The sequence below is a fragment of the Trichogramma pretiosum genome, unplaced genomic scaffold (assembly GCF_000599845.2).
Source record: "Trichogramma pretiosum strain Unisexual culture from Peru unplaced genomic scaffold, Tpre_2.0 scaffold25, whole genome shotgun sequence".
Taxonomy (NCBI): domain Eukaryota; kingdom Metazoa; phylum Arthropoda; class Insecta; order Hymenoptera; family Trichogrammatidae; genus Trichogramma; species Trichogramma pretiosum.
This window is the reverse complement of record NW_019641621.1, coordinates 296,888-324,676: the sequence shown is the minus strand read 5'-3', so window position 1 is coordinate 324,676 and position 27,789 is coordinate 296,888. Positions and strand designations below refer to the sequence as shown.

Genomic DNA, 27,789 nt, shown 5'->3' with positions numbered 1-27,789 from the left:
ACGCGCGAAATCGTAGCACATCTTGAACGACAGCAGCTCGCCGGCCAGCTCCTCGGCCGGCATCCGGATCACGTCGTGCAGGGTCAGGCCCGTGTTGTCGTTCTTGATCGTCATCTGTCTCGCCTTGGCCGCGAACCTCTCGTTGACCAGCAAAATGTCCTCGATCCTCGGGCCCTCCGACGACGCTGTCCTGAAGAATCCGTACTTGGCGAAGAGTCTCGCGAGCGTCAGGGCGTCGCTGCGCTGCAACTCGTAGCCGTTCCTCTCGAGGCTCTCGATGATCAGCAGTGCCGCCGAAGCCAGCAGCAGCTTCAGCTCGTTCTCCTTCTTCTGGTCCTGCTCGAACTCCTTCAGTCTCGCCTCGAAGTCGCTCTCACCAGGGAAAACGAAGTCGGACAGATCGGCTCCGTTGGCGAGCAGCACGTCGACGGTGTGCGACAGCAGATTCGCCACGGCGTACTGCAGGGGCGTCCGGCCCTCGGCGTCTATCGCGTCGACGTTCACCTCCTGCTGCCTCTCTTGGTTGACCTCGAAAAACATCTCCACGAGGTCGTTCATGTCGTCGTCGTAGCAGTGCTGCCTGCGACAGATCAGATGTAACGGCGTCGAGCCCTGCTGGTCGGCGAGATTCTGATCGGCCCCGTTGCGCAGCAGAAACTTGATCAACGACTTCTCGCGGCAGTAGCTGTCGATGGCCCAGTGCAGCGGCGTCCTACCTCGACTGTCCCAGGCGTTGACGTTGGCCGGCTGGTACTTGCTGTCGTCGCCCGGATGCAGCAGCAGCTTGGCCACCTCGCCGTCCGAGCTGCCGCCGCCCTGGCACATGACGTGCAGCGGCGTCTGGCCCAGGTGATTGGTCGCGTTGGCGTTGGCCACGCGCATCAGCAGATAGACCACGTAGCCGCAGTCGTTCTGCACGGCCAGATGAAGCGGCCTGTCGCCCGTCTCGCTCACCCGACAGTTGGGATCCTGGCCGAGGAAGAGGAAGAGTCCGACCTCGTAGTGGCAGTTGAAGAGACACGCGACGTGGAAATGAGTAAGCCCCGTCTCAACGTCGACGTAGTTGACGTCGAAGCGATCGTAGATCCTGAAGAGCAGAGGCACGAGCTGGCGGTAATTCTTTTTGGCGGCTTCGTGAAGCGCCGTGGTCTTGCGCACGTAGACGGTGCGCGAGCTGCGCGGCCACGACGACGTGAACACGGAGTCGTCGTCGTCGCCGTCGTCGTCGTCCTTCGTGTTGTACTCGCTGTAGCCGGTGTGCCTGACGAAGCCGATCAACGACCTCGTCTCGTACGGGTGGTCGTCGAAGCTCTTGACGGACTCCTGGAGAAGCCAGTCGATCTCTTGGCGCTCGAAGATGCCGAGCAGACGCGGCATCGGGCCCCTCACGTTCTCGAGCAGCGGATAAATCTCGTTGAGAAGCTGGCGTCTCTCCTCTTTGAACTGCCAGTTGGTGGCTGCTCGCAGATTTCTCAACACGTCCGCGGTGCTCTCGAGTTGTTGGGCCATGATTATATATATATCACTTGCTCTCTCGGGCACGACACGATAATAGTAGTTTATTAAAAAAAAAAAATCGAAATATATTACTCTTTGTACACTTTTTCACTCGGTACAGCTGCAGACAATGCGGGAGATGTCTCTCTTCGAGACGTCTTCACCTTACAGAGTCGTATCGAGCACTGTAATAATTTTTTCACAGATCCGTATACGAGCACGTGTAGTGCTTAAAACAGCTGCTCGAAACGGGTAAAAAATAGAAAGTTTGGATCTCTAGCCTATATACAGTGGGGGTCACCTCGTGCGTGCGCGCGCCCGAGTCTTACGCAGCGATAATAACAATAGCATATGGCTATAAGGCTATAAGCATGGGCGTCGCGACTCGCGCAGCATCTACGATTTCTAATAGCCGTCGATCGAACCTATAACGAATTTGACTGCGTGTACAAGAATAAAGCGTCGTTTTCTTTTCTTTTTTTTTCTGAGCAACGCGCTTAGACGGACTAAGACATGCCTAAACACGCACAAACACGTGGTGTTGCACCATGTACGAGTCTAAATACGATATAAAGTTTTACAATAGTACGTAAAACATTATGTTTTTTTGTTCAATTGTTCGTTTAAAAGATTGAAATGATGTTATAAACAATATATCCATAAACACGAGGTACTGCACCATGTGCGAGTCTAAATACGAGATAAAGTTTTACAATAACCCGTATGTAAAACATGATGTTTTTTTGTTTCATTGGTCGTTTAAAAGATTGAAATGATATTATAATCAATTTATCCATTATTATAGGGGAATAGCAAAGCCAGCGTGTAAATCAAATTTTTGAATTAATTTGTCTGAAACCTTCCTATCAAATTAAATAAAGTTTACGACCATGTGGTGGCTAATAAAAACAGAAAGTAAGCACTGTATTTGAACGTTTGATTTGTAACGTATTACAGCGATATAACGTTAAATAATTTTTTTTAAAAGATTTTTGTTTGACAAACAAATCGTTGAAATGAAGAGTTGAACATTTTTTTTAGGGTTAATCTCCTCGTGATCGTGTAATTTATTTTATGTCATGAAGATACTTGAATTATTATTTTTTCATTAACAAAAACTAATGCAGATGAAAGTTATGCACCAAAATAATTACTTCATAAGAAGTGTCGTCGAAAATTGTTACTCTCCAATTTTGAACCATGAGGCGTATGATGAGAGCAAAGACTTTGAACACGTGCGAAGTCCTAGGTTATTGTATATTTTTTTAAATCGAAGTTTCTGTTGCATTAATTTTTGCCGACAATATGAAGGAAATAATATTTTTTTGTAGTCATTATATTTGCAATATAATTCTTTTTGTTGAAAATATTTTGAAATTGATAGCCTTTGCGGGCAAAAAAGAAATAAAAGTTCTCGACGATTTTGTTAGATGTGATAGTTTTCATTGGGAATTTTGAGAGTGATTGTTTTTTTTAATGACACCGATACTAGTATCTAAAGAAAAAGAGCATATTTCATAAAAATTATTGACAAATGCCCTCGACATTTTTATGCAATTTTTCAAAATACAAAGTCGACCTAAAAACTGAGAAACATAATTATAAACTCATACGTGATCGAACGAGTCGATATATACTTTCATCCGAAGCAAGATAACTAACGAATTTTTCGTTCCGTCAGCAAATTTTCCCCCCTCCGCTTACGACTGCGCATAGGGCTCTAAAATCGTTTCGATGTCGTGTCGCGCGCGATATGCGCACTCGTTTTATGAACTCGACCACGGCGGTTCGACTTTCAACTGGAATAATTTCTAAAAAAAAAAAAACAAAAAAATAAGAATAAGCTCGGCGTATCGTCGCAAACAAATTAGTAAAAGTAATTTTACATTATCGCGTACCACTGAACTATATATAAGTTCGAGCGTAATTATAATTATAAACTACGCAAACAGAGTGTTGTTTTGCAGGAAACCGCAGCGACATCGAACAACTGCACGCGCTCAAGAGTTCGAGAAAAGCTGTTCTTTTCTTTTTCAACTTTTCTCTAAACTGCAGCACAGGCACAGTTTAGGTTTTTTGCTTCTCCCTCTGTTCCAGAGACAGATTACGCCATCTTCGTTGAGTTTCTTTAAAGTGATATATACGCAGCTCCTCGAATAAAATAAAATAGCTTTTAAAAGTATATACGACGACTGGTTGGCTGGCTGGGGTGCACAGCAGCAGCAGCAGCATTGCACACACAGGCAGTCAAGGGTCAAGAACTGGGCAAGTACGCGTATACATTTGCAAAACAAGGTTTCTCTAACTTCTTACAGGATTAGCTCGAGGCTTCTTCGTCGTCGTCGTCGTCTTCTTCTTTTCCAGTTGTTTAATGCATAACGTAATCGCCTTCTTAAGGGTATATACGTAGACACGCAGAAAACTTATATACTTGTATATTATACGACGCGGAGTGTGCGCGCCTTTAAATACTTTAGCATTATAAAATTGTGCGCTCGCGTTTCAACTGCCTCGTGTAATATATATATAGATAGTAACACACTAGAGATTGAGAAGAGTAGAGAACTTGACTGCGAAGCGAGAGACAGAGAGAGAGAGAGAAAACAAAAGTACTTTTATGTAATGTAAGCACACGAGTACATTCTGGATTCGCGAAAAGAGAACTAATTTAGTTCTCGCGCTCGAGAATTTTACTTTCGAACCAAAAACGACAAAAGCTCGACGTCGGACATCGATATCGATCATGCATTATTATAATATACGCGCGACGAGCCGTGTATGATTTAGCGTGCGTCTATATAACACAAGTTTTCACAAAGTATATAAACTGCACGGCAACGATCGACGAGCGTGCACGAGCACACACGGCTTAATATAAATCGACCGATAGGCTAATTCCCTGCCGTCGCCTACATCATTATATTTTCGCTTTTGGCCCGTTAATGAGTGACGTTATCAATTTGGCCGTTTTAACTGCTCCGCGGCGGTTCTGTATATATACACGCATACACGTGTGCATTATACATATACGTATATAATAATAATAATACAAGCGGCAGGGAATGATATGTGCACGCAGGCACGCGGGGAATGGCAATTCGACGTGTTCGAAATTCGTCCACACGATGATAATAAAGTTTAATCGCGCGATGTATGTGTATATGTGTCACGCTCGGCTGGCAAAGGAAGAGTCAAAAATGTCGAAGGCTTTAAAAGTCATATTAGAAATGTGAAGGATATTTTATGAGAGTAAAAGAGTTACATAAAACACATTTTGGAAGAAAATTTGTTGTTAGATTTATGTTGATGTTAAATATAATTAAAATTACAAAACGATCCGTATTTTATATCGTTGAATCGCACGCCCGAGGCCTAGTGTCGAACATAAGCATACATAAACATGGAAAATATAGCTAACAAAACCTCAAACTCGATGTATATCAATAAACACTTATTATATGAATATATAATCGTGAGTGGTATCGAGCTCGCGACCAACCCTCTCGAGTTTCGCGAAATATGTATCGCACACACACACACACACACGCATACATTTTCGGCTCTTCTTGTGCGCGTTTCTCAACATCGTTGGTAACGCAAATTTTGGCGCTGACTCGTAATCGATATCAGCTATTTTTTCGCAAAAAACTTTCGCGCATAACGTCGTCGTCGTGCTTTACAATAGTAAAATTTGAGAATATATATAACACGAAACCATCGGGGCGGGCCAAATTCTGAACGATAGATCCTCTCCAAAAATTTAGAATCTATATACGTATTTGTGCCAATGAATGGCCTTCGAAAGCTCGAGCGAACGTTATACGATAAATTCTTGTACGTACTGTAAAAGTAATCGACTATCTCACTCACTCTCGCTCTTGCTCGCTCGAGTCGGAGAAGAGTGTGGCAATAAAGTTACGTTAAACGATGGAAAATCGTGTGTATGTGTGTGTGTGTGCGGGTAGAGAGAAAAAAAAAGAAGGGGGGTAACCGACAGTTTGTTCATAATTGCGAAAGCTTCTCTCTATGTATATATAAGAAGCAAAAGAAATATCGCGCGTAGCGTAGGTAAACACGCATCCCAGCCGCCTATAGACACTTAATGCCGCTAAATGAGATAATTTAGTTGAAAATGGATTTCGAAGTCCCTCAATATCATCACCGAGCGTGTGTGTGTATATATATCTGCAGCGGATGAATGTACGCCGGAGGGGGTGGTGGTGGGGTGTCGCGCGAGCAAAGAAAAATGTGCGCTCGCACAGAGAGAGAGAAGCAAAATAAGGCATGCACACACGTTCTTACCATTCATAATTTCACTACTTTTTTTTTTATTCTCTCTCTCGTGCCCTTCTTTTTAATGCTCGCCTATACATTTACATTTGTGAACTTGGTTGAAACAAATGTCCCGAAAGACGCCAGCTGTGTATATACGTATACGATACTACGGATAATACGAGGCGAGATTTACAACGAGGCGGCCCCGCGCGCATAGCATTTCGATAGCGAAAATTATGATTTATCATTATAGGCGCGCGAAAATCATGCATCAGAAAGAGCTCCGGATTGAATAACGATTATGCAACACGGCAGGCAGGCAGGCAGCAGCAGCAGCGGGGCAGCAGCTTTCTGGAACGGTCCGCGCGTAGTAGGCGTCGGACATTTTTTTTTTCTTTTTTCCTCGAAAACCGTGTTGAGAAAATAAGATTAAAAAGAGAAAAAAAGAGGGTAAAAAAGAGGCGCTAGAAGAAAAACACGTATAGAGACGTTACGAGCTTGCAGCGGTAGTACAGCGGCAGATTGACACGAGTCGAAACGCGAAACGGCACGAGCTTTTCACGCGTGTGCTTGTTATGTATAAGCCCGAGCAGTAGCAGCACACAGACAGCTGACTACTACTACTACTACTCTCGTACTATACAGAGAGCTCGGGGGAGGCAAAAAAAAAAAAAAAACAACACACAGACACGAGCGCACGCACAGCAATCAACGCGATGTTATATACCGTGTTAAAATTTTTCGGTATACGTATGTATATATAGTATATACACGCGCTTTTTCGAGCGAACGCGTAAATATGCATGCTGCTGCGAAAAGCACAAAACGAAGGCCGACGACGACGACTATACGCGCCGTTTTGTGTATATTATTATTACACGGGGGGCGAGCATATATATACAGGCAAAAATGAGACCGAAGCTTTTCTCTCGCGTGGTAAAAAGGCTATCTCACTACTACTACTACTATTGGTAGTATTAGGAGAGTTAAAATTAGCAAAGAGAGAGAGAAAGTCGCGAATAACGCAAGATATGCTTGTGTATGTGCGTGTGTGTAGGTGAGCGTGTTGCAACCAAGTCTCGACTCACGTGTTGATGAATTCCGTGCGAGCTGGCGGCTACTCGTCGACGATGTCGTTTTGCACGAGCTGCTGCTGCTCCGCGACGCGAGCTCTCGCCGATGTCGACCAACGACAACATGATTCTCTTTCTTTTCTCGTCTCGGCTGTTTCACTCGGAGACACCACCGAGTTGTTTTTTTTTTTTATATTTATTATTACAGCATGTTTACACAGAGACACGCGCACCCACGTATATACACACAAACGCGGGGATTTTTTTTTTATTATTATTACTATCGTTCGTGTATAACTTTTATTATGACACGTAGCTGCGTGGGTTAAAGCTCTCGTTGCAATATTAATCGTCCGATTGAACTGCTGCTGCTGCTGCCGCTGACGTTGGTTTGGCCCTCCGCGAACGTTTTTTATCGTGGCATGTGCCCATGACGATGATGTGGGGAGGCACACGGAAAGTGTATATATGTCGTAAGAATACGCGCGCAGCAGCAGCACAACAAAACAACAACAGCACCGACTCGCGACGACGACGACACGATGTGATCGCTGTTGCACACGGACACACGGACTACACACACTAACTCGCTCGAAAGCTCTCCTCTCTCGAAAGTCCCCGAGAGCAGCAGCAGCAGCGGTATAGTAGTCGACGATATATATTATATGTATAGGATAGGTAGGTAATTGTAGTAGTAGCAAACAACACACACACACACTGCGTGGCTGTACAGTGCACTCCGCGCGCAATGGCCAAAGACAGAGAGACGGGGTTAAAGAGAGAGACAGACAGGTGTTGTATATAGACAAACAGACACACAGACGGAGGAGAGCGCGAGGGAGAGAGAGAGAGAAAAAAAGGAGAAGAGAGAGAGAGAGAGACACGATGACCTAGCGTGTGCAGCGCACGGCAACTCGGTGCACCCAATTTCTGCTGCTACTCGCGGGGGGGATCTGCGTGGTGAACCCCCGCGCGCCGCGAGTCGCATGCGCTCAGCAGAAGACTCTATTCGTAGCGAATTTTGCACTCCTCGCGAGGTTAGAGTGCCCTTTCGAATGCAGCACCGCGACAATACGAACGAGAGCTTTTTTTCGAATTCGATTCGATGATCGACCGTTGGATGCATACATACGTGCGTGTCTTTTTGTATGGAGGTATAATAACGATACACTGGTGATTTAACACTAATCATTATTTATTTTTCAATTCATTATATATTGACAATTTACACATTTGATTACAACCGAATGAAAAATGGTACAATTTTTGTTCATTCCAGCGCGATTAAAAAAATAAAAATAAAATTAAAGGAAAAAAAAAAATTTAAAGGTGTTTTACAGATTCTACGCGTATTTCAATGCACATGATTATTTTGCCCGACCGAGAGTAATAACGATGACGTTATTGCTCTCGGCCAGAGAGCGAAAAATGGTACGCACGTATATGCACACGCGTATGACCTTTTCCAGGTTGACTGTGCAAAAAAAAAGCCAGCGGACGCTCGTTCTCGTGCGAGACGCGTCCGGGGACTCTTTCTTTTGTGGCCAAGGTACACACACGCGCGATACACGACGTACGACTTTCCTTTACATAAAAGACCAAAAATTAGGACTCGATTTTCCAGGCAAACAATTGATTTGACTCATCTATGAATACTTGATCATAATTTTTCTCCTTTTCCAATACGAGAAAAAGAGTTGATTTTAAAAAAAGAAGCAAATATCATTAAAGGGGTTGTATAAATATAGTTAACAATAACGATGCGACAATAAAAACTTGTTGGTCATGTTGTAGAGAACGATCGTAACCGATATCGATAACTGATATTGATGCATGGTAACAGTGATCTTCGTCAGAATCAGTTTACGTGAAACTTTTCAACGTCAGAACTTTTACTGAGCATTTTAAATATTGATATCGTTTGTTTTTTTTTACTTTGTTTTTAAAATTATAATCTCCAGTCAATTTAAAAAAAAATTCCAGCTATATTAACTAAGCAGATCCTTTTTGAACTTATGAAGACAATAAAGTAATAAATACTTATGAAGCTAATGATCATGTTTTCTTCATTAGATTAAATACAATAACATTGTGGGATTCAATTGTTGCAGGCAAACACGATTATATATAATAAATCATGCAGCTTCATTATATCTTTAGCATCTTGTCTCATAGAGACCACTTCTACCAATGTATCTAACCCATTTAATGACATCATGGTCTGAGTAATTCAACTTTGATTCAAAGACTTTCAAGTATCGTACTTTAAATCCAGAAGGGGCAAAAGGTACTTCGAAATTCATGGATATTGGAGGACGCGTCCACTTTTTCTTAGTATCAGTTTCCAACAGATCGATTTCTGCTGATAATTGAGTCTCCTTCATACCTGCCATCCTTTTGATTTTCCATACAATGGCATTTTCAGAAGCCTTGTATTTAGCTTTTCCCTTTAGGCAAATGAGTTGTACTCCGGCTGTATTCAACGGAGTAGGAACACGTACTTCAATTTTTTGTCCTAACAAGGATGGCTTGAAATTCGATTTTAAAACCGCTTTTACTTCCATTTTGGTACGACCAACTTCACGAACGAGGGGGATAACTCGGAACGGCAATGAAATATCTTTTGTTGTGCGATACCTGTCAGCAAAAAAGAAAACAATTCAAGATTAGCTTTTGTTAAAATACTTATGAAATGCAATAAAAACCAAAAAAAAAGTATAAAAAAAACCTCATCAGTTCAAATTCTCCATCTGGTGGTATAAAACTAATGGAATGTTCTGTTTCAAATTTGGAAAGTTTGACACATTGATGAAACTGACAATCATCAATAACTACAACAGGTTTTCCAGATCGAGCACCAGTTGGATCATCACCGCCAACATTTCCTAATCCTCCACTTCCTTTCATGCCTTTGGCTTCCATAACAATCTTATCATTGATACCAAATTTACACTCTGGCATTCCTGATAAATATGATTTCATTACAACCTAAGCAAAAAATGAGGATAATTAAATTTAAATCAATAGATCAAATATTTGACATATAAGATATACACTATTACCTTTCCAGCAACATGAGCACTGAGAACTTGTCCTTGCGGACTCATCAACAAATTTACATATTCTAATACATCCAAAAACAATTCATTGCGTCGATATTTGATGCCTTCTCTTCTCCAGCCGATTTGTCCAGTAACTTGAGATGTTATTTGTGCTTGTTCTTCTTTTGTTGCTGATTTCACTCCCTGTTGAGTAATGAAGGTCTTCAGAACCCCTGTGTCACAATTTTGGGGATATCCAAAATCAAGAATTTCTAGAGGCAAAAAGAACAAATAACATTATTTCAAAGTCTTTGATGAAGAATTATTAGACTATATACTAAATAACAAATATATAGGTTTACTACTTACCATCAAGAAGCTCATAAATTAAAACAAAGTTATTCTTAATGTTTTCTTCAGAGATTTTGCCAAAGTAAGATTGCATGACATCAATGATCTTCAGCAAAAACTCAAACACCATAGCGGCATTGACATTTTGCTTCGTAACAGCTGCCAACCAGATATTGGCTCTCTTGATATGAAAGAACGATGTTCTGGCAATATTCGTCACAGGAGATCTGACTTGCTGCCTGGCATGAATGACATTCACTCTGAACGCATCCACAGCATTTCGACCAATGTCATCCCTGTACACCCGAGAGATTAAAACCTCTCCCTTGTGATTGTAAACAAACAGGCCACCAATCATCTTGGCGTTGTTGCAATTTGTCGCTTGGTTGAGTTATTTTTTACCTGTAACAAGTTTATTTTTAGTACGAGTTTAAAAAATGCATCATCACATATAAATGTTGCACTGACAAAAAAAAGAGTAATCTAATTGCTGCATGAATACTTGAGCACATTCAAATTACACATAAAACATACAAATTGGAATAGAACGAGAAGTTGTTCAATTGGTTAATTTTTGAGAGCCATTACATTCCACACAATTATTTTATCAGTTTACGATAACAATGCACAAACGAGTATAAAAAAACTTATCGAAAAACTTATCGAATACACACACAGAGATCCTGGTGTCATGGTACAAGCAAGTACATCGATGCCAAGTAACACGTCAACCAGCAAAAGTCAATACAAGCAGCAGAATCAAAACAGCATTAATACAATAGCGGCCCGTGCATATGTATCTTAATCGATAAAGAGGAAACGATCACAGGCACATATTATTCGGAGTCGTGTCGTGCGTACACGCCCCTTTTGATCTTCGCTTTGAGCGTTCGTAAATCAGCCAAGCGTGGTGTGCTATGTAAACGTCGAGAGAGAAAGAACTCGAAAGAAAGCATCATCGTCTGACACGCAGACACGATGATTATTTTATTATTGTGCGAGATTTAATTTCGAGACAGACGCTTCGCTGCTGCTGCTGTTGTTGATACATCTCATACATGGCAAGGATTCAATGCTGAGACTAAGCATCATTGAGCAACTGTTAAAATACAGATACTGCTCGCCTCGTATTGTAACGTCATTGTATGCGCTGCCCGTTACATTATATAGGAAAGACAGAATAGAGAGGCGTTCAGCCACAGCATAAATAAACCCGTGTGCAACACACTACTGCTATCGATCCTGCGCCGGATAAAACGCCTCCCCGAGAGACTTTCCGAGATAGTGTACAACAAGCAGCAGCAGCACACAAGGAGGAGAAAATGTATGCCAAAACGAGAATCGATAATCAAGCGCCGCGAAGCTGCTGCTGCTGCTGCGTGAGAACCACCTTCGCGTTGTGTCAAATTTTCAATAATATTATTTACTTACCGCATACTCGGGGCCCTATATATGGGATACGACGAGGGCCGAAATTCAAAGAATCTGTCTCTCTGGACACTCCGCGATATTCGCTGCACGCACGCACGCACACACACACGGAATTGATGGCGAGCCGCGAGTTTATCGTCGTGCAGAAAAATTCGCTGCTGCTGCCTGACTGCCTGCCTCGGTGCTAGGCTGACATCATTTTGTGTCAGTGTGTGTACCGAGTACGTTTGTGTGTGTGTGTGTGTGTGTGGTAGGTGATTGTGTCGCTGGCTGCCGCCGTTGCGAGCGCTGAAAGTCTACTTCGACCAGCGTTGCGATTTTGCGAAGAGCTAAATTACATTGGCTGCCACGGCTTTGAGCGGAGACTGTTCTACGTTATCGACGTGCACGCAGCAACCTCAAACTGAAGAAATACTTCTGTAAAACGTTTTTATAATTATTTTGATACATTGATAAAAAAATTGTTATGAACTATCATATGCTATTTTTTATTAATACGTATTAATTAATTTATTTGCCTCGATTTAAGTGCGTAAAAAATGTCGTATTTTGTGCTAACACAAATTATTACGAACAGAGTATTTTATTTTACATCCGTATTATGCATTATTTTTACACAAAAAAACACGAATATAGATGTTTCACGTCAAAAAATATACAATAATAGATTTCTGGTACGTATTAAATGAATTTAAAAAAAACATTTCGTCCGTTTGCGTTTACAACATTTTCTGCTTTGTACAATGTATATTTTTTTATGTATCAGCGCATGTTAGAATAAACATTTCATATTTAGAATAATTATACTTTCTTTCCATTTATTATTATTCATAATTATATTCATAGCCCTTTTCGCTAATATATCGGTTAGCCACTGCGTGCGCGTCGATAAGGTAGAACAGTCTCCGCTTGAAGCCGTAGTAGCCATTGTAATTTAGCTCTTCACAACGCTGGCTCCGGGGGCCAGCAGACAGCCGTTACCGTACTGCAGATATATGAGCGTGGACACTTGCGCAGGGATGCATTTTCGGCTTTCCCATCTAATTTACATTGAAAAATGAATCTGCGATTATTTTAATTAATTCACATTATATTTGGAATCTGTTCAATCCTAATATCGGAGCAGTTTACAAGGATTTGTTAAAAAAAAAAACATTTAATCGGATAACTAAAAGTAAAATAAAAAGATTATGTATGTGTGCAACTGATATTAATTGTTTATTGGCTCTTAACAATAAACAATAAGGGGAGCAGCTTTTTAACCGGCAGCATAGGGACAAGGTTTTCGTTCCCTATCCATCCGTACTAATAACATTATCAATATTAAGGGTCCTCCATACACACTCGGTCGGTAACTATATTCGCGTATTTTGTACCCATTTTTTTCATTTAGTATACAACCTATGGTCTTGAAATTTTCTGGGAGTGATCATGAAACTAATACAAATGTGCCTATGAAGCTATTTTTTCAGATAATTAAAAAAAAATTTTTACAATATTTATATGAAAAAATAGCTTCATAGGCACATTTGTATTAGTTTCATGATCACTCCCAAAAAATTTCAAGACCATAGGTTGTATACTAAATGAAAAAAATGGGTACAAAATACGCGAATATAGTTACCGACCGAGTGTGTATAGAGGACCCTTAAATAAAAGTGCGAACTGCACAGAGCTCGTAACTGCGCCGGTGTTGTATTTCCAGTCGGGTGGAGGCGCCCCGCGCCACGGGTTACGCGCATAGTCAATGGATCATAGACGAGTACACATGCATATGGTCAGTACCAAAGAAGATAGACACGTATAGAAGCACAGAACTATAGGCGCGATTGAGGCTGGCTCATATGGTACCAAAACCAACTTCAAGGGGGCGCGGCGAGCAACCTAAGCCTGTAATGTATAACCAACATTTAGTCCCTTAGTTACCAAAGTCTTCGTGGTCGAGTGGTCAAGCGCTCGGCTTCGTCTTTTGCGTCGAGCGGTCGGGCCTTGGTTCAATCCCAGGCCGCAGATATTTTTTTTTACATTTTTTTCTCAAATTACAAAGAATAAAGTAAGGATTTCGTTTTTAGCTCATATTGGTCGTAAAATTAAAATTGCATTGATAATCAAACGTTTTTTTTCATGTTCTTTTTTCTACAAAAAAATAAAAAATCACATTTAATTCAAACGCAAATTAAATTAAATTAATGTATATTTAGACGCCTCGAAAAAAAATTTCGTGTCAATTTCGTTAAATGAAGTTTCTTTTTTATGAAAATATCTCTGACTCCAATTTTAAATGGACCGTATCGCTTGATTATTATTTTTCACATTTAAAAAAAACCCTCAATAAATAAATAAATTTATCAGAGTATTTTTAATTTTATAAGCAATATTAGCTAGAAGCGAAATCCTTACTTTATTCTTTGTAATTTGAGAAAAAAATGTAAAAAAAAATATCTGCGGCCTGGGATTGAACCAAGGCCCGACCACTCGACGCAAAAGACGAAGCCGAGCGCTAGACCACTCGACCACAAAGATTTTGGTAACCGGTGGACTAAATGTTGCTTATACATTACAGGCTTAGGTTGCTCGCCGCGCCCCCTTGAAGTTGGTTTTGGTATCATATGAGCCAGCCTCAATTTTTAGTTAAGCTCTGGGCTTCTATACGTGTCTATCTTCTTTGTCAGTACACATTGCGACGCCGCAGCGTGAACAGTTCTGAAAGATCGTGCGTCAACCGAAGTAAGTGCTTTTCGTGAATTAGTACGACAAACGATGAGCGTGTACAAAAGCGAATTTGTGGGTTGTCATCTCCACCAACAAAAGTTTGACAGATTGAGGAAGATACGTGAAAAGGTCAATTGGGACATTGAAGAGGAGCGACAGGACAACTTTTTTCTCGGTCAACTTTACCTCTTATTGAGCGATTGGAAGTGCCAATATCAGGCCGAAGAAATCAACTGGCTTCTCACGGAATCCATTACTTTTCGTGACGAAGAGGATTACAATCGTTCAGGAGAACTAATCATTAAATTCGTGGCTAACAGCGGCTACAAATATCAGCCTAAAATTGAGCAAGACGGTAAGCCACGTGTGCATCGAACTACAGCACTGCATCATGTGGCTAGGAGCGGATTTCTTAATAATGACATCATGGTCCGTGAGCTTTTTAAAATTTACAATAATTTCAACATTAATTACACCGACTCGTCCGGCCTGACTAATTTCCATGTGGCCTGCGCTTTCGGCTGCGATGATGTCGTCGAGAAATTTCTCGAGCTCGGCCAAGATCCCAATCTCCTCGTGCATGAGATAGGCTATTCTGCGCTACACTTGGCTTTGGCCTATGACAGAAGGAATGTGGCACGATTGCTGCTCAAGAGTGGCGCCAATCCGAACTTGGCCAATCCAGAGGGATCGACGGCTTTGCACCTAATATGCAAGATGGATCGTCCTAAGGCCTTAATGAAGTCATTCCTTAAGATCTGCCTCGAAAAACGTCAACCGTTGCTGCTCGACGCCCAGGACAAGGAGGGTAAAACAGCTTTGCACTTGGCTCTGGAGAACGGACGTACGAATATCGCCAAATGGTTGCTGAGAAAAGGTGCAGATCCTACCTTGGCCAATCCAGAGGGATCGACTGCTTTGCACCTCATATGCAAAATGAATCACCCTAAGGCCTTAATGAATTTAATCCTCAAGAAGTGCCTCGGAAAACGTCAACCGTTGCCGCTCGACGCCCAGAACAAGGAGGGTAAAACAGCACTACACTTGGCTCTGGAGAAAGGACACAGGGAAGTAGTACAGTTGCTGCTTGAAAGAGGCGCCGACCCTAACTTGGCCCATCCAGAGGGATTGACTGCTTTGCAACTCATATGCAAAATGGATAGTTCTTATGCCTTAATGAGGCTGCTGTTCGAGATCAGCGACAAAAAAAATCAACCATTGCCGCTTGACGCCCAGGACAAGGAGGGTAAAACAGCGCTACACTTGGCTCTAGGAAAGTTTCATGGAAATATCGCCGATTGGTTGCTGATAAAAGGTGCCAATCCAAATTTGGCCGACAACAAGGGATCGACAGCTCTGCATATCATTTGCAAGATGATCGGATTTAATTACTTGGCGCATCGGCTGTTCGAGATCAGCGACGAAAAACATCGAGAGGTGCTAGTCGATGCACAGGACAATGAGGGTAACACACCATTGCACTTTGCTATATTGAACCACGACGAATATATAATGGCACGATTGCTGCTGGGAAGAGGGGCCAATCCAACATTAGCCAATAAGGATGGACAGATACCCCTGCACATCGCTCGCTTTTGGTATAACGACGTTGAATTGCTCGGGATATTTTTCGAGCTTACCAACGCCAAATACCATTCGGGACAGTTAAACGCCAAGGACATATTGGGTAGGACACCGTTGCACAGGGCTCTTAAACTCAATAAAGTAATAGTGTCCGAATATCTGCTAAGGCTAGGCGCAGATCCACATTTGACTGACGGTCTAGGAAATACGGCTTTGCACGTCATGTCAAAGGATTCCCACAACGAAGATTTGGTGGAGATGTTCTTCAAGGTTAACGAGGAGTTAAATCAGCATTTGCAGATCGATGCTACAGACACGTTAGGTAGGACACCGCTGAGCTTGGCTCTTGAGTGTGGCAACAAGAAGATGATCGAGCAGCTGATGAGACGCGGCGCAGACCTGAAGCTGGCCATAGAAAATGATGAATGGACGCCGCTGCACTTCGTCTGCTCGAGGCCCTCCGGCAACGACGTGGCGGGGTTATTCTTAAAAATAATGAACGAAGATAGACGTGAAACGGTGCTGATCGATACGAGGGACGGGTTCGGTCGGACCCCACTGCAATATGCCGTAGCGAGTTTATCGCCGAATACCATCGATGTTCTACTGGATCACGGCGCCGATTTGTCCAACTTCGTTTTCCCATCCGAGAGAAGATTCGACCAAGGCGTTCAAGCGAACGGCCGCATAAACATAAAAGTAACGTCCGGCATTTTGGCCGTCGTCGAGCGCCTCGAGACTAGAGGATACGAGCTTAGCCGATCGGACGCCCTGATGATCATGAATCTGTTTGCCAAGCACAAATTGTTCGTCAAGTCGGCGGATCTTGAAGTTCTCAATTGGCAGGACCACGAGGAGGTCACGAGAGAAGCCAAAGAGACGATGATAAGTCCGAGTCTTTCGCTCTACGACCTGCTCCACTTGCGACCTAAGGACGTGGCAAAACGAATCACCTTCAAGGAATTCTTCGAGTTCGCCCGGGATTCGGAAAAATTGTGGATGCTCCGCAAAAAAGGGTTTGAGGCGCGCGTCGTCGCGCATCTGTGCGAGAAATTATCCAGAAGATTTTTCCAGAGCTATGCGTTGTACCCCTTTTGGGATCTGATACATAAGCGGCTGCCGTTTGAGTGCTGTGACTTCATCCTTGACAATGTAATGAACGAAGTCTTGTATAACATTTTCTTGATAGCTGGCGAGTGAAGCTCGTGATGGGTAGAAGCATAATTGGTGTATATTTTTATGTTCGTTGTTAAATATTGTACTTTTATTATAAAATTCAAATAAAGAAACTGAAAATAACGATTTGAATTTATTAATTTCATAAAATTCAGCCTATTAAGGAATCTTTTCTAAAGATTTTGATTCCGGTTAGGGATCCTCACATAACTAACTCTGATTTAAACCTTGTGCACAGTGCTGAAAGGCTAAAACTGCTATTTTAAGATGCCAAGGCTTCTTCTGTAATTTTTTTCACATTTTTTAGGGCTGAAAGATGTCAATTTTATATTGAAAAAGTATATTGACATTAAATGTAGACTGACAATTTTATGTTAAATGTGGCTTATAACACAATTCAAAAATGACATTCAGTCTTCATCGAGAACAACCAAGGATCATCGCAAGCAGCCAACGACTTTCACCAGTGAGAAGACCAATATATGAATAAGTATGCGTGTGTCTATTGTTAACTGTCCATGATAATTATTATAGACCATGTCAATATAAATTATTATGTAAATCACAACCAAAAAACTCTTATTTTTTATTATCACTCCACCTCAGTGACAAGGGTAATAATATATTACTGCCCTAGGCCACTAAAAATGGAAAAGTCTCAGGGTACGTGTAATTAGTGGCAGAGGCGAAGCTCAGGTTGATGAACACGTAGCCGGTGGCTTTTTTTCGCAGCATGGACCTGTATATTATTTTTGGAAAGAACATTCAAAGTACACGCGATATCAGCCATCAAAAATTGGTCTCAATAAATAATTACCATGCAAAGGAGCATAGAATAAAAATGCATATTTTACATTATCATTAATGAATAATAAATTGCTTTTTATAATTTGAATTCAAAATACAAGTAAGTTTCGAAAAAATTATTTAAAAAAATACAAATACACAAGCATTTTATGTTTAGAACTAATCAAAATGTTCGATTTTAATTCATGAATATCTCAAATGTCTGAAACAGCAAGACTTAAAATTTCATGATAATTTCTGAAAAACTTATTGGAAAAAGAGCTACAAGTCGGCTCTGGTTTGATAACGTCTGATAATTGGACTAATTTAAAATTCTAAAATAAAGCTCAAACAACTCCCTATAGCGAACATTTAAAATGGATCAAATCGTTAAATATTTATAATTTTTATTTCTCTAATTTCTTACTCAATTTTTACTTGAAGATTATAATAAAATCTAAAATAAAAGGAAAAAAATCTTCAAATTACTCTACCTCCTCATCGTTTCATTAGAAGATTTATTTTGAATAAACGCGGCGCGGCACAGTGACACCGCCAGTGGCGCCAGCTACCAGTACCAGCTGACAGCAGACCGCAGACGGTGCTTCTAACTTGTGCTTGATACTATACACGAGGTTTTCACTCGTTGCTATTTTTTATTTTTTTTGTGTAATTTGTGTAAACAATATTAGTCAAATGGAAACGAAAATGGAAACAGAAGTAGAAAAAAATATGTTGTCAACATATATCGAGAAAAGAATTGAAGAATCATTGTTCATAAAAATGTTGGAAAATTCCGAGGTACCACAAACGTTGCTTTACTTTTTTACCACGTGCTTCTTCTATCCTACTAATATTATTTATTATGAATACGTTTTTTCAGACTACCGACGTGAGTGTTTATGTCCAAGAAAATTTGTCAAAGGTGACCATGAAAAAATGGAAAACTGTATTGGAGCAATACACAAGAGATGCCCAGAAGACTGAAAGAAAATGGTAATATTTTGAATTAAGTTTTGTTTGTAATTTCTATTTTCTTGCGTTTATTCATGAATCATTTTTATTTTAGTTCCCTGAGTAAAATCATCAAATGCGTCCTGGAGAGTTTTCAGTATAACAAAATTAACAATTTTCAAAAATGTAAGCATTTATTTTTATTACTGTAAGAATCAATTGAGAAAGTTATTGTAATATTATATTTCAATTCTAGTTTTCGATAAGTATATGGATTTATTTGGAGAATTGCTTCCTCAAGCTCTGCAACAGTATCTTCAAGTAAATGATGATGTAAAACCTCATAAATCTGAATCGTTCAAAACTATCGAAAAGTCTCTAAAGATATATTTCATCAGTTTGTTGAAGGTAAAGTAAAACTAAATTAACATATTCCTTGACTGGGGAAGTATTTAATGTTTACATATTTTTTAAATTTTAGGCAGCAGCAAAAGAAGATAAACTCCAAAGTTTAGACTTTTTCTCCCACTTGTTGGAAATGTTACCTTTTGTTGAAAGTTTTTCTGAATTACACGAACCTATTCTGTGTATCGTATTAGCACACTGGGATGTCGATTCAGAATTTGAAATATTGTTGGAGGTTGAAAAGTGTTTAATTGCAATTCTATCAAATCAAAAATTCAATGTTGATGTAGAATCCTTGTTCGAGGTAAATAGTTGAAGATTTTTCTAAGTATTTAACAACTTAATGAGTCTTTACTGACCTTAAGTAACTTTGATTTCAGGGTATGTTAGTGAAGTACACAAAATGTAAAGAATTTGCAACTCAACTAAGCACTGACGAAGATATTGAAAGCTATTTTGCAGTAATGAAGAATATGAAAAATTTTATGGTGCAATATTTTCTACTTCAAACTGACATAACTTACAAAATAGCTTTCACTCATCTTCTGCACATGGGAAAAATGATCGATGAAGCTCACTTACAACCAGCCGTAAGTAAAATTTTATGGTTTTTCAGTTTTAGATCATCTTTCAAGTATAACAATACATCATAATATTTATTTACAGAAACATTATCAAGATATTTACAACTGGGCGTACATTAGCAAGTTAGAAATTTTTTCTGAAGTAGCCTCTAAGGCACAGGAACCATCAACTTTACGTCAACTCATTGACCCAGTATCACAAGTAAGTTTAAGCTTTTGAAAAAATAATTACTGTAATTTTGCTCTAATATTTATTCTTAAATTTTTTCAAATTATTACAGATGATAGAGAAAGTTATAAGGCTTATGCCTAGTGTAAAATTTTATCCTCTGAGATTTCACTGCATTAAAATGCTGATAAATATTTGTAAAAATGCTCAAGTATATTTCCGAATTTATCCATTCCTGACAGAGGTACTGGAAAAATTCGATTTCAATAGAACAGTAAAAAGTCCACGATGGGAACCAATGTCGCCATGGATTCTTTTAACCAGATTGCAATCTCCCTCGCGCCACGAAGATGTCGAAGATGCATTCAGGGACGCCGTGGTCAACGTAATTTACGAATTGATTCTGGAATTCGCACAATCTCAAAGCCATTGCTGCTACTTCCCGGACGCGGCTATTCACGTTCTTCACAAACTCCAGATCTTTCTGGATAGATGCGAAACTCCGCTCTATACGGAAAAAATGAAACAGCTTCGCGACAAGATCATAGAAAATTGCCAGTTTATCGTGGAGAACAGGAGCAACGTCACTCTCAGCCTCACGGACATGCATAAAATACTGTCTTGGGAGTCGCACATAAAAAATTCTGGCACAACGCTGAACGCTTTTGCAAATCAGCGAATAAAGAAAGGGAAGAATTACCTACCGTTGTAATATCCAAATCTCACGTACAGAGTAAGTCGCTGAATTAGGTGTAGAAAGTTATTGACAATTAATGGTGACAATCATTGTTCATCGATAGCTAACATTTAGTTATCATACATGTAAATTAATTTTTTTATGACTGTTGATCGAGTGTACAATATTTTATATTAATATTGATTTATTAAAAAATTAAAAAGAAATTGAAATGAAAGTTTTGTATTCTACTTCTCTCAAAATGTCATCGATATTCATACCTTCGGGAAATAAAAATCTGTACATTTTTAAAATTGCATCTTCAATCGTCCAAAACTACAGACAAATCGAGTCATTAAACATCGACGATCGTACGGTATTCCAAGCGACGCAGATTCTCTACGCGGTTACGTTGTAATCTTCGTTATAGTTATATATATAAACTCGCGGATACTTAATCCGTTGGCGTGTAAGCGGCCGCACACGCATTCAACATCGTCTAACGGGGAGAGTGTTTATATTAGACTTTTACGAGCTTACTCTATAGCTTTTCTGGAAGGCGCCGCCGACGCCACCGAGTATAAATTCAAAAGCAGCAGCGGAGGGAGAAGCTTTGCACGAGCCGCGAATACGGAAATCTCTCCTTTGTGGCATCATCGCCACATCGTCTTATAGCCAGTTCGGAGCGAGAGCTTTGGAGAGATCCGCGTTTTTAAAGCGCGGCAGTGAGCTCATCGCCGCGAGTGCGATCGTGCAAGTGCAAAAAAGCTCGAAAGCTCGCGCAGGCCGCCGGCTGGAACACGAGCGAGCTTTTAATTTTATCCCATGCCACTGCTCCGATGCAGCAGCGGTAGCGACTGTGCCAAATTATAAAAAAAAAAAAAAAGTTATTCTCGATCGTGGTGGCGTCCGGCTTGACGCGCGAGTGGTGCGTGGGTGTGTGAAAAGCCGAAGCGCACGAAAAAAATGATCGAGTTTCGCGGTGGTCATTTGTCGAAGCAATGATGGAGAGCAGCAGCAATGACGAGAAGCATCAGCAACAGGAGGATCCGGCGGCAGCTCGGAACAAGCCGATACGATTGCCGCGGGCCGAGACACTGGCCAAAATCAAATCCATCGCTGGCCACGGAGGCCTCCTGGCTACCCTCATGATTTACTGTCTCATCGGTGGCGTAGTGAGTTGTCTCAATTGTCTTGTAATTTTTTCAACGATCTTAAAAAAGCTCTGTTGGACCTTACACACGACAGTTCCGGGTACGGATAAAATTGAGTCCTCGTAGCGTTCCGCCTCTTTTTTTTTTATAATAGTCTCGAGTAAAAAAAGAAAATTTGTCACTCGCAATTTAATTTATGCACAGGCGAGTTTGTTTTGAAATATAATATTTGATAAAACTTTTTGGTCGCGATCGTACGACGAAAAACGATCAATGAACCGATAAAAATAGAATTTTTCTTCTTTTTTTTTGTTTTGTTTTATTTTGTCTGACAAAATATTCATATAGGAAGAAGATAATTATTATCATTTTGTTTTCCAAAAATACCGATGTTTTTGTTTGATTCGCGGTCGTACGATTTTCAAACCCTTTCTGGGATGATAGTAAACTCTAGCAAACTTTTTGAGCACGAACAAACGTTTATCGTAACGCCGATTCCGATCGAACGACCTTCCGACCGTAAAAACGTCATAATTCATTCGCTTATTATTAAAGCACGTGCTTTAATAAGATGGGAAAGAGATCTACGCGTCATATTTTTGCGCGTAAACATCCCACGTGCGAGCGACCCAATTCCGTCGTCGTCTTCGGCGGCATGTAAACTCTCGGAATATGCGCGGCGTTTATATATAAAAGTAATATGGAACGTTGCGAGCGCGTAACTCGGTTTACTTTTGACTCTCTTACAACTCGCTCGTACGTATACAAAAAACTATTTTCGTTGTTTTCTCGCGCCATTGTCCGCCGTCGTCTCCGCGTTTGGAGCATTTCGCGGATCTTCTCCTCCACCGGAGAAATATAACGATGTTTTAAGAAGAATAAAAGAGCCCTTTCGATACATCATCGAATCGGTCGCGGCTCGAATTATATAAATATATGAAAATGAAAAACCGCACGATTAGAGTTGGACAATCCATCATAAACACTCGCAGACTAGATTTCGGGTTCTGTGTCACATGGTACTTATGGATCGCTTGCTCAATGTCGCCTCGCTGTCGCTTAAAAATAAAAAAAAATAAATAATAAAAATAAGAAAACCCTCACGGTCGGTCGATCGGTCGTTGATCATCGCTCGCTGACGCTGACGCGAGACGCGTACACGACGACAGCGACATGACACGCGTGTTCGTAGACCAAATAATTTCGTTTCCCGCGAACGCGAGCGACGTAACTAATTTTTTTGACTTTTATAAATATGAGCTAAGCCATATAACGAGTTTGATGTGCTTGAGAACAAAGTTGAAACCAAGCATGTACTCAAAAAATGAAAATCCACAACTCGTGGATCTATAGAGACTTAAAAAGTTGCAATTTCATTTTTTCTAGGGGTCAAACCAGAGTTAAGTCTTGTAAATTAAAAAAGATGAAAATTGAATGTTAAAATTGAAATTTTTTAGTTTTTGATGTAAGACAATGTTTTTGCATCGGCAAAGATATCTCTAGAAGCTAGAAGAATTCAAATTAGTCCAATATTCATCTATAATGACTTATGATTCCAATGTCTTGTAAGGTATACGCCCCTATTTTCGATCAAATTTAAATCAATTTTTTACTAATTTGAACTCTTGGGGTCACAATAATTTTTAATAGTATTTTTCTCTATACTTAAGTTGAGTAGATGTACACAATTTTGATAGCCTTTTCAACAGTTTCTGTTCCACTCGAGTGTAAGAGAAGAATATAACAAAAATTTAAATATCTCAAGATTGGCCAGAAGAATTGCTTTCATTTATGCATCGCAGGACTTTGGATCAATTTAAATGATTAAATACACATAATTTTAAATCAAAAACAAAAAAATTCTACATTCAATTTTCATATTGTTTTTAATTTACACGATCGACACACAAGTGTGTCCCCTCATAATGTTATTCTATTCGATGTGTGCCCCACGCAGGTGTTCCGCATACTCGAGCTGCCCGCCGAGACCGAGCGCATCATCGAGCTCAAGGAGATCCTGCTGCTGCGACGCAAGGCGCTGCTGGCCTCGTTCAACAACGCCAGCAGCGGCAGCGGCAGCTTCGCGGATCTCGCCGACTGGGAGGACGCCGTGCTGCGCCCGTACGAGGCGGCCCTGCAGAACGCCGCGCGCTCCAACTTCATGGTGGAGTACATACCGCGGGTGAGCGAGTCCCGCGGCGACGACAGGCCCTATCAGCTGGTGAACGAGCGCTGGTCCATACTGCAGGCCGTGTTCTTCGCCAGCACCATCATCACCACCATAGGCTACGGCAATCTCTATCCGACGACCTTCTTCGGCCGGCTGTTCTGCGTGCTGTTCGCCCTGATCGGCATACCGCTGACGCTCACGGTGATCGCCGACTACGGCCAGCTGTTCGCCGACGCGGTCAGTGCGATATCGCGCAAGCTCAAGGCCAGACTGCCGCAGGATCTGTTGAGGAGATGCGTGCCGGCCAACGACACCTTCAACAAGTCGCTCGGTCAGTGTACATATATCGATTTGCGGTATACCGATTTTTTGAATAATCTAGAGAAAAAATTTATATTACTTGATCCGCGTAATAAAACATGGTTAATGTCTACGTCCATATCACTTTGAAAACTACGGTTCTCGTCCGATCACCGAATATAAGCAAAATTGAGCGCGGTTAGTACTTGGATGGGTGACCGCCTGGGAACCCCGCGTGACGTAGGTACCCTATCTTTTGACTTTTTTTCGAGTGCTCCAATTTTTGAACTCCGAATAAACGTTAATTTAATTTTATCGAAAAATCTTTATTTAAAAACATCCAAAGATATGTACTGAAAATACCATCAAGTCATTTTCCCAAGTGTATATTGCACGAGATTGCGACACAAGCTAATGGCTAATAATTATGATTTTGTTGCTTTCGCAGGAGCTCTGTTCGCGGTCGGCCTGCTGTTCGTCTATCTGGCCTGCGGCGCCGCCATATTCATGCTCTGGGAGACGCAGTGGAGCTTCTTCGAGGGTTTTTACTTTTGCTTCGTCACCATGACCACCATCGGCTTCGGTGACATTGTCCCCAGTGAGTACCCGCGTATACTTTTTTCTCTCTCTCACGGTCGATCGAATCTCTCACATCGCGTATTTTTTTACTTGCACACACAGCCAATCCCAAGTACATGCTCTTCTGCACGGGCTACATTCTGGTGGGTCTCGCGCTCACCAGCACCATAATCGAGCTCGTACGACGCCAGTACGCCAGCTCGTGGAGACGGCTGCAGGCCCTCAGCGGCCCGCTGGCCGACGCGCTCAAAAAAATCGGCGAGCAGGCCGGTGGCGACATTTCCGTCCTGCAAACCGATCTCAGGTAAGATACAACGACGCGACGACTCTGTGCTCGGCCAATACTCGATCTTTTCAATCTAATCGCTTAATTTTATGGATATTGCAGAAAATTATTGAACATGTCGATGAATCCGAAGCGCCAGAAAAATGGCCTGATGGGAGGACACGCGAAGGACAGCGAAGTCGACGAGGCTATCGAGGCGATACTGCGCGATCTGGCCAGCGGTCGGAGTCGCAATATCGCCCTGAGAAATCAGCATCAAAACGCACTGGTACAGATAATCATCTACGAGTCGAGCGTTTGAATGATTTTTCACTTTCTTCGAGTGACATAATGTCTAATTCTTTGTAAGAAAAATAGTAGATAATATATTTTTGAGAAAAAAAAAACGATGCATTGGCACAACAACGGCTGTACGCGGTCGAGGTACAACGTTTTTTTCTAATTGAACTTGTAAATATGTGTAAGTCTTACCTTTGATCATTGCGAATAAAAAAACCTTCATTAATAAAAAAAAGTTCTCCGCATTAATAAACAAAGTATTTAAGGTACAATAATGTTAAGTTCAGTACTTTCTTTACCTAGTTTTCTTAATAAGCCGATACTTGAATTAATCGAAAAAAATTGAATTGAAAGTTTTTACGAAATATTGAAAAAAATGCTTGAAAAAGATAAAATACAGAAAAAATAATAATATATTTTTGATTTATCAACTTTTATTGATAAAATGATCGTGATAGTTCCAACCATAAATTTAAGCAATCGCGATGAAAACAAAAATTGAAGTCACCAAATATGCAAAGTAAGGATCATATTATTTTAGGATTACGAAATATATTACCAAAATGTATCGGCTGTAACGTCGCCTACGAATAGGCCACAAAATTCAAAACTTCGAAAACCTCCAAAACGCCTGCCCATAGGCAGCCCGTCTTACATGCAGCTCCGCGAGCTACTCGGGACTTTCCGAACGCCCCGGCGCCCAGCTGTAAGAAGTCTAACGCCTTTATTTACGACCGCCATAACACTCAACGGTTACATTTTTCGACAAAGAAAAAGGCCACATCGAACGATCGAGAAAACGAACGTTCGAGAATATGAAAACACATGGCAAATATTTCTAACCGATATGTAAAACGCCCGAATTATTTAATAACTAATATTCACTCCGAATCAGCCTCAGATTGAGACCGATACACCTCGATTTCTACAGACTCTCTTTTCTTTCATAAAACCTCTCCCTGCCTCCCGCAATAAACAATAAGTCCATAAACAATTTAAGTTACAATAAACAGCCAATGTTAACGTGAGGAACAGCGGGACAACCGAAATAGCAACGAACAGCTAAGTATAACATTTACCCTATGATGTAACAAACCAATTAAAAAAGAACAATTAATAACAATTATTTGCAACTGAATAAACATAATTACAACATCACTTGTAAGTACAATGTTCGAGAACATTCGATGGTCGGCTTGGAAATTGGAAAAGGACAGAGAGACAAAACCTTCGGCGCAACGTCGTCATACGACAGATTGGGCCTATCAAAGCTCTCAAAGAGTAATAAAAATCTCAGCCGCCGAAAGCCAGCGTCGACTAAGTCACCAAAAGCTTCAGTCGACTCTGCCTATTCGTGCTCCAGCATTCTAACAGTACAGATGTACACTAAAATCGCGCTCCGCGAGTAAAAGTGAAGTGCTCTTAACAACTTATAGTATAGAGCTCACTGTCCGGCCCCAACTTCCAAGCCGCCATCCAGTTCGCTTGTACAACTAATCAACGAAAATGTAAGTCTACGTATAATGTCTTAAATAAACTCTCTATTTTCTTTATATAAAACTACTCTCTCTCAATTCTTGCTATCCACCTACAAACATGCTACGCTAAATAAGTAATAATAAACCTAATACATTCACTGCCGACCTGGCGATGAACGAGTAATCGTTTCGCCGGGTCGAACGTGTTCCTCTTCCATACAAATACACGTCGCTCGCAAGTCGCCGGTCCTCAGCCGACCTCTTGTGTCTCGTCTCCTCGTGGACGTGGCACGAGAAAAGGCTAAAATCGTTATCCGAGGCCACGCGAACCTTCGGTTTGCAACACTAAGTCCCTTCTGGACGTTACAAAAATGGCGACCTTGCCAGGATGATTTTCGATAGCCTAAAGCTGAATCGCAACGGCCACTTGAGAGTCGACGTGTCGTATAAGAGCTTAAAAACTAACGCTAAAATTTCAACTCTCTTCTCTTCCTCAATACTTCTTTCCAAACACTACAGCTACACACAAAGAGTAGATACGAGCTGCAACAGCTCACGTCGTGGCCCTGCTAAAGTTTCAAGAGTAAAGTAGTCGCAGCATTAGAGTCAAAAATTAATAAAATCAGAGAAGTACAACACATATACTTTTTAAACTCATGTCCGCGAGAACGGGTCTCAAAAATACTATTTTCTCTTACGAAAAGATTACAAGTAGTCGAAATTTCTTTGTTACAAATCAAACGAGTGCCGTTCCCGTACGCAATTTTAAAACGACATTCTTTTTTACGGATTCAACACGCATACGCGTAATGACTTTCTCTTCGCTTGT

The 27,789-nt window shown here is 41.0% G+C and overlaps 5 protein-coding genes and 1 pseudogene across 6 annotated transcripts in view; 4 read left to right on the top strand and 2 right to left on the bottom strand.

Annotated features, from left to right (window-relative positions):
* LOC106654177 (calmodulin-binding transcription activator 2) overlaps nt 1-7,724 on the bottom strand; it is a 66,842-nt gene extending 59,118 nt beyond the window's left edge. Inside the window, exon 1 of the mRNA XM_023458871.1 lies at nt 6,861-7,724. The gene's annotated coding sequence lies outside the window, so the exon portion shown is untranslated. The remainder of the gene's footprint in view (nt 1-6,860) is intronic.
* Nucleotides 7,725-8,769: 1,045 nt separating this feature from the next.
* Nucleotides 8,770-11,887, bottom strand: LOC106654101 (AP-2 complex subunit mu). Of its 2 annotated transcripts, none has more exons than XM_014373804.2 (5): nt 11,669-11,887; nt 10,256-10,639; nt 9,908-10,158; nt 9,574-9,833; nt 8,770-9,482 (listed from the first exon to the last, which is right to left on the bottom strand). In XM_014373804.2, the coding sequence occupies exons 2-5, from the start codon at nt 10,593-10,595 to the stop codon at nt 9,002-9,004; spliced, it is 1,332 nt and encodes a 443-aa protein (XP_014229290.1). In that variant the 5' UTR covers nt 10,596-10,639; nt 11,669-11,887; the 3' UTR covers nt 8,770-9,001. The 2 variants fall into 2 exon arrangements, with proteins under 2 accessions (XP_014229290.1, XP_014229291.1); XM_014373805.2 differs by lacking the exon at nt 11,669-11,887 and adding an exon at nt 10,912-11,125.
* A 2,468-nt stretch (nt 11,888-14,355) lies between these two features.
* LOC106654042 (ankyrin-3-like) lies at nt 14,356-17,164 on the top strand. The gene has a single exon (XM_014373730.2). It carries the CDS (start codon nt 14,429-14,431, stop codon nt 17,162-17,164), a length of 2,736 nt encoding a protein of 911 aa, XP_014229216.1. The 5' UTR covers nt 14,356-14,428.
* A 1,373-nt stretch (nt 17,165-18,537) lies between these two features.
* LOC106654150 (nucleolar complex protein 2 homolog) lies at nt 18,538-20,919 on the top strand. The gene is made up of 8 exons (XM_014373875.2): nt 18,538-18,727; nt 18,810-18,922; nt 18,996-19,066; nt 19,137-19,288; nt 19,362-19,589; nt 19,666-19,875; nt 19,952-20,071; nt 20,151-20,919. The coding sequence occupies exons 1-8, from the start codon at nt 18,623-18,625 to the stop codon at nt 20,748-20,750; spliced, it is 1,599 nt and encodes a 532-aa protein (XP_014229361.1). The 5' UTR covers nt 18,538-18,622; the 3' UTR covers nt 20,751-20,919.
* Nucleotides 20,920-21,463: 544 nt separating this feature from the next.
* On the top strand, nt 21,464-25,693 carry LOC106654041 (TWiK family of potassium channels protein 7-like). The gene is made up of 5 exons (XM_014373729.2): nt 21,464-21,889; nt 23,826-24,369; nt 24,787-24,936; nt 25,020-25,221; nt 25,306-25,693. Exons 1-5 carry the CDS (start codon nt 21,716-21,718, stop codon nt 25,502-25,504), a joined length of 1,269 nt encoding a protein of 422 aa, XP_014229215.2. The 5' UTR covers nt 21,464-21,715; the 3' UTR covers nt 25,505-25,693.
* LOC111693647 lies at nt 24,467-24,585 on the top strand (annotated as a pseudogene).
* Nucleotides 25,694-27,789: the final 2,096 nt, after the last annotated feature.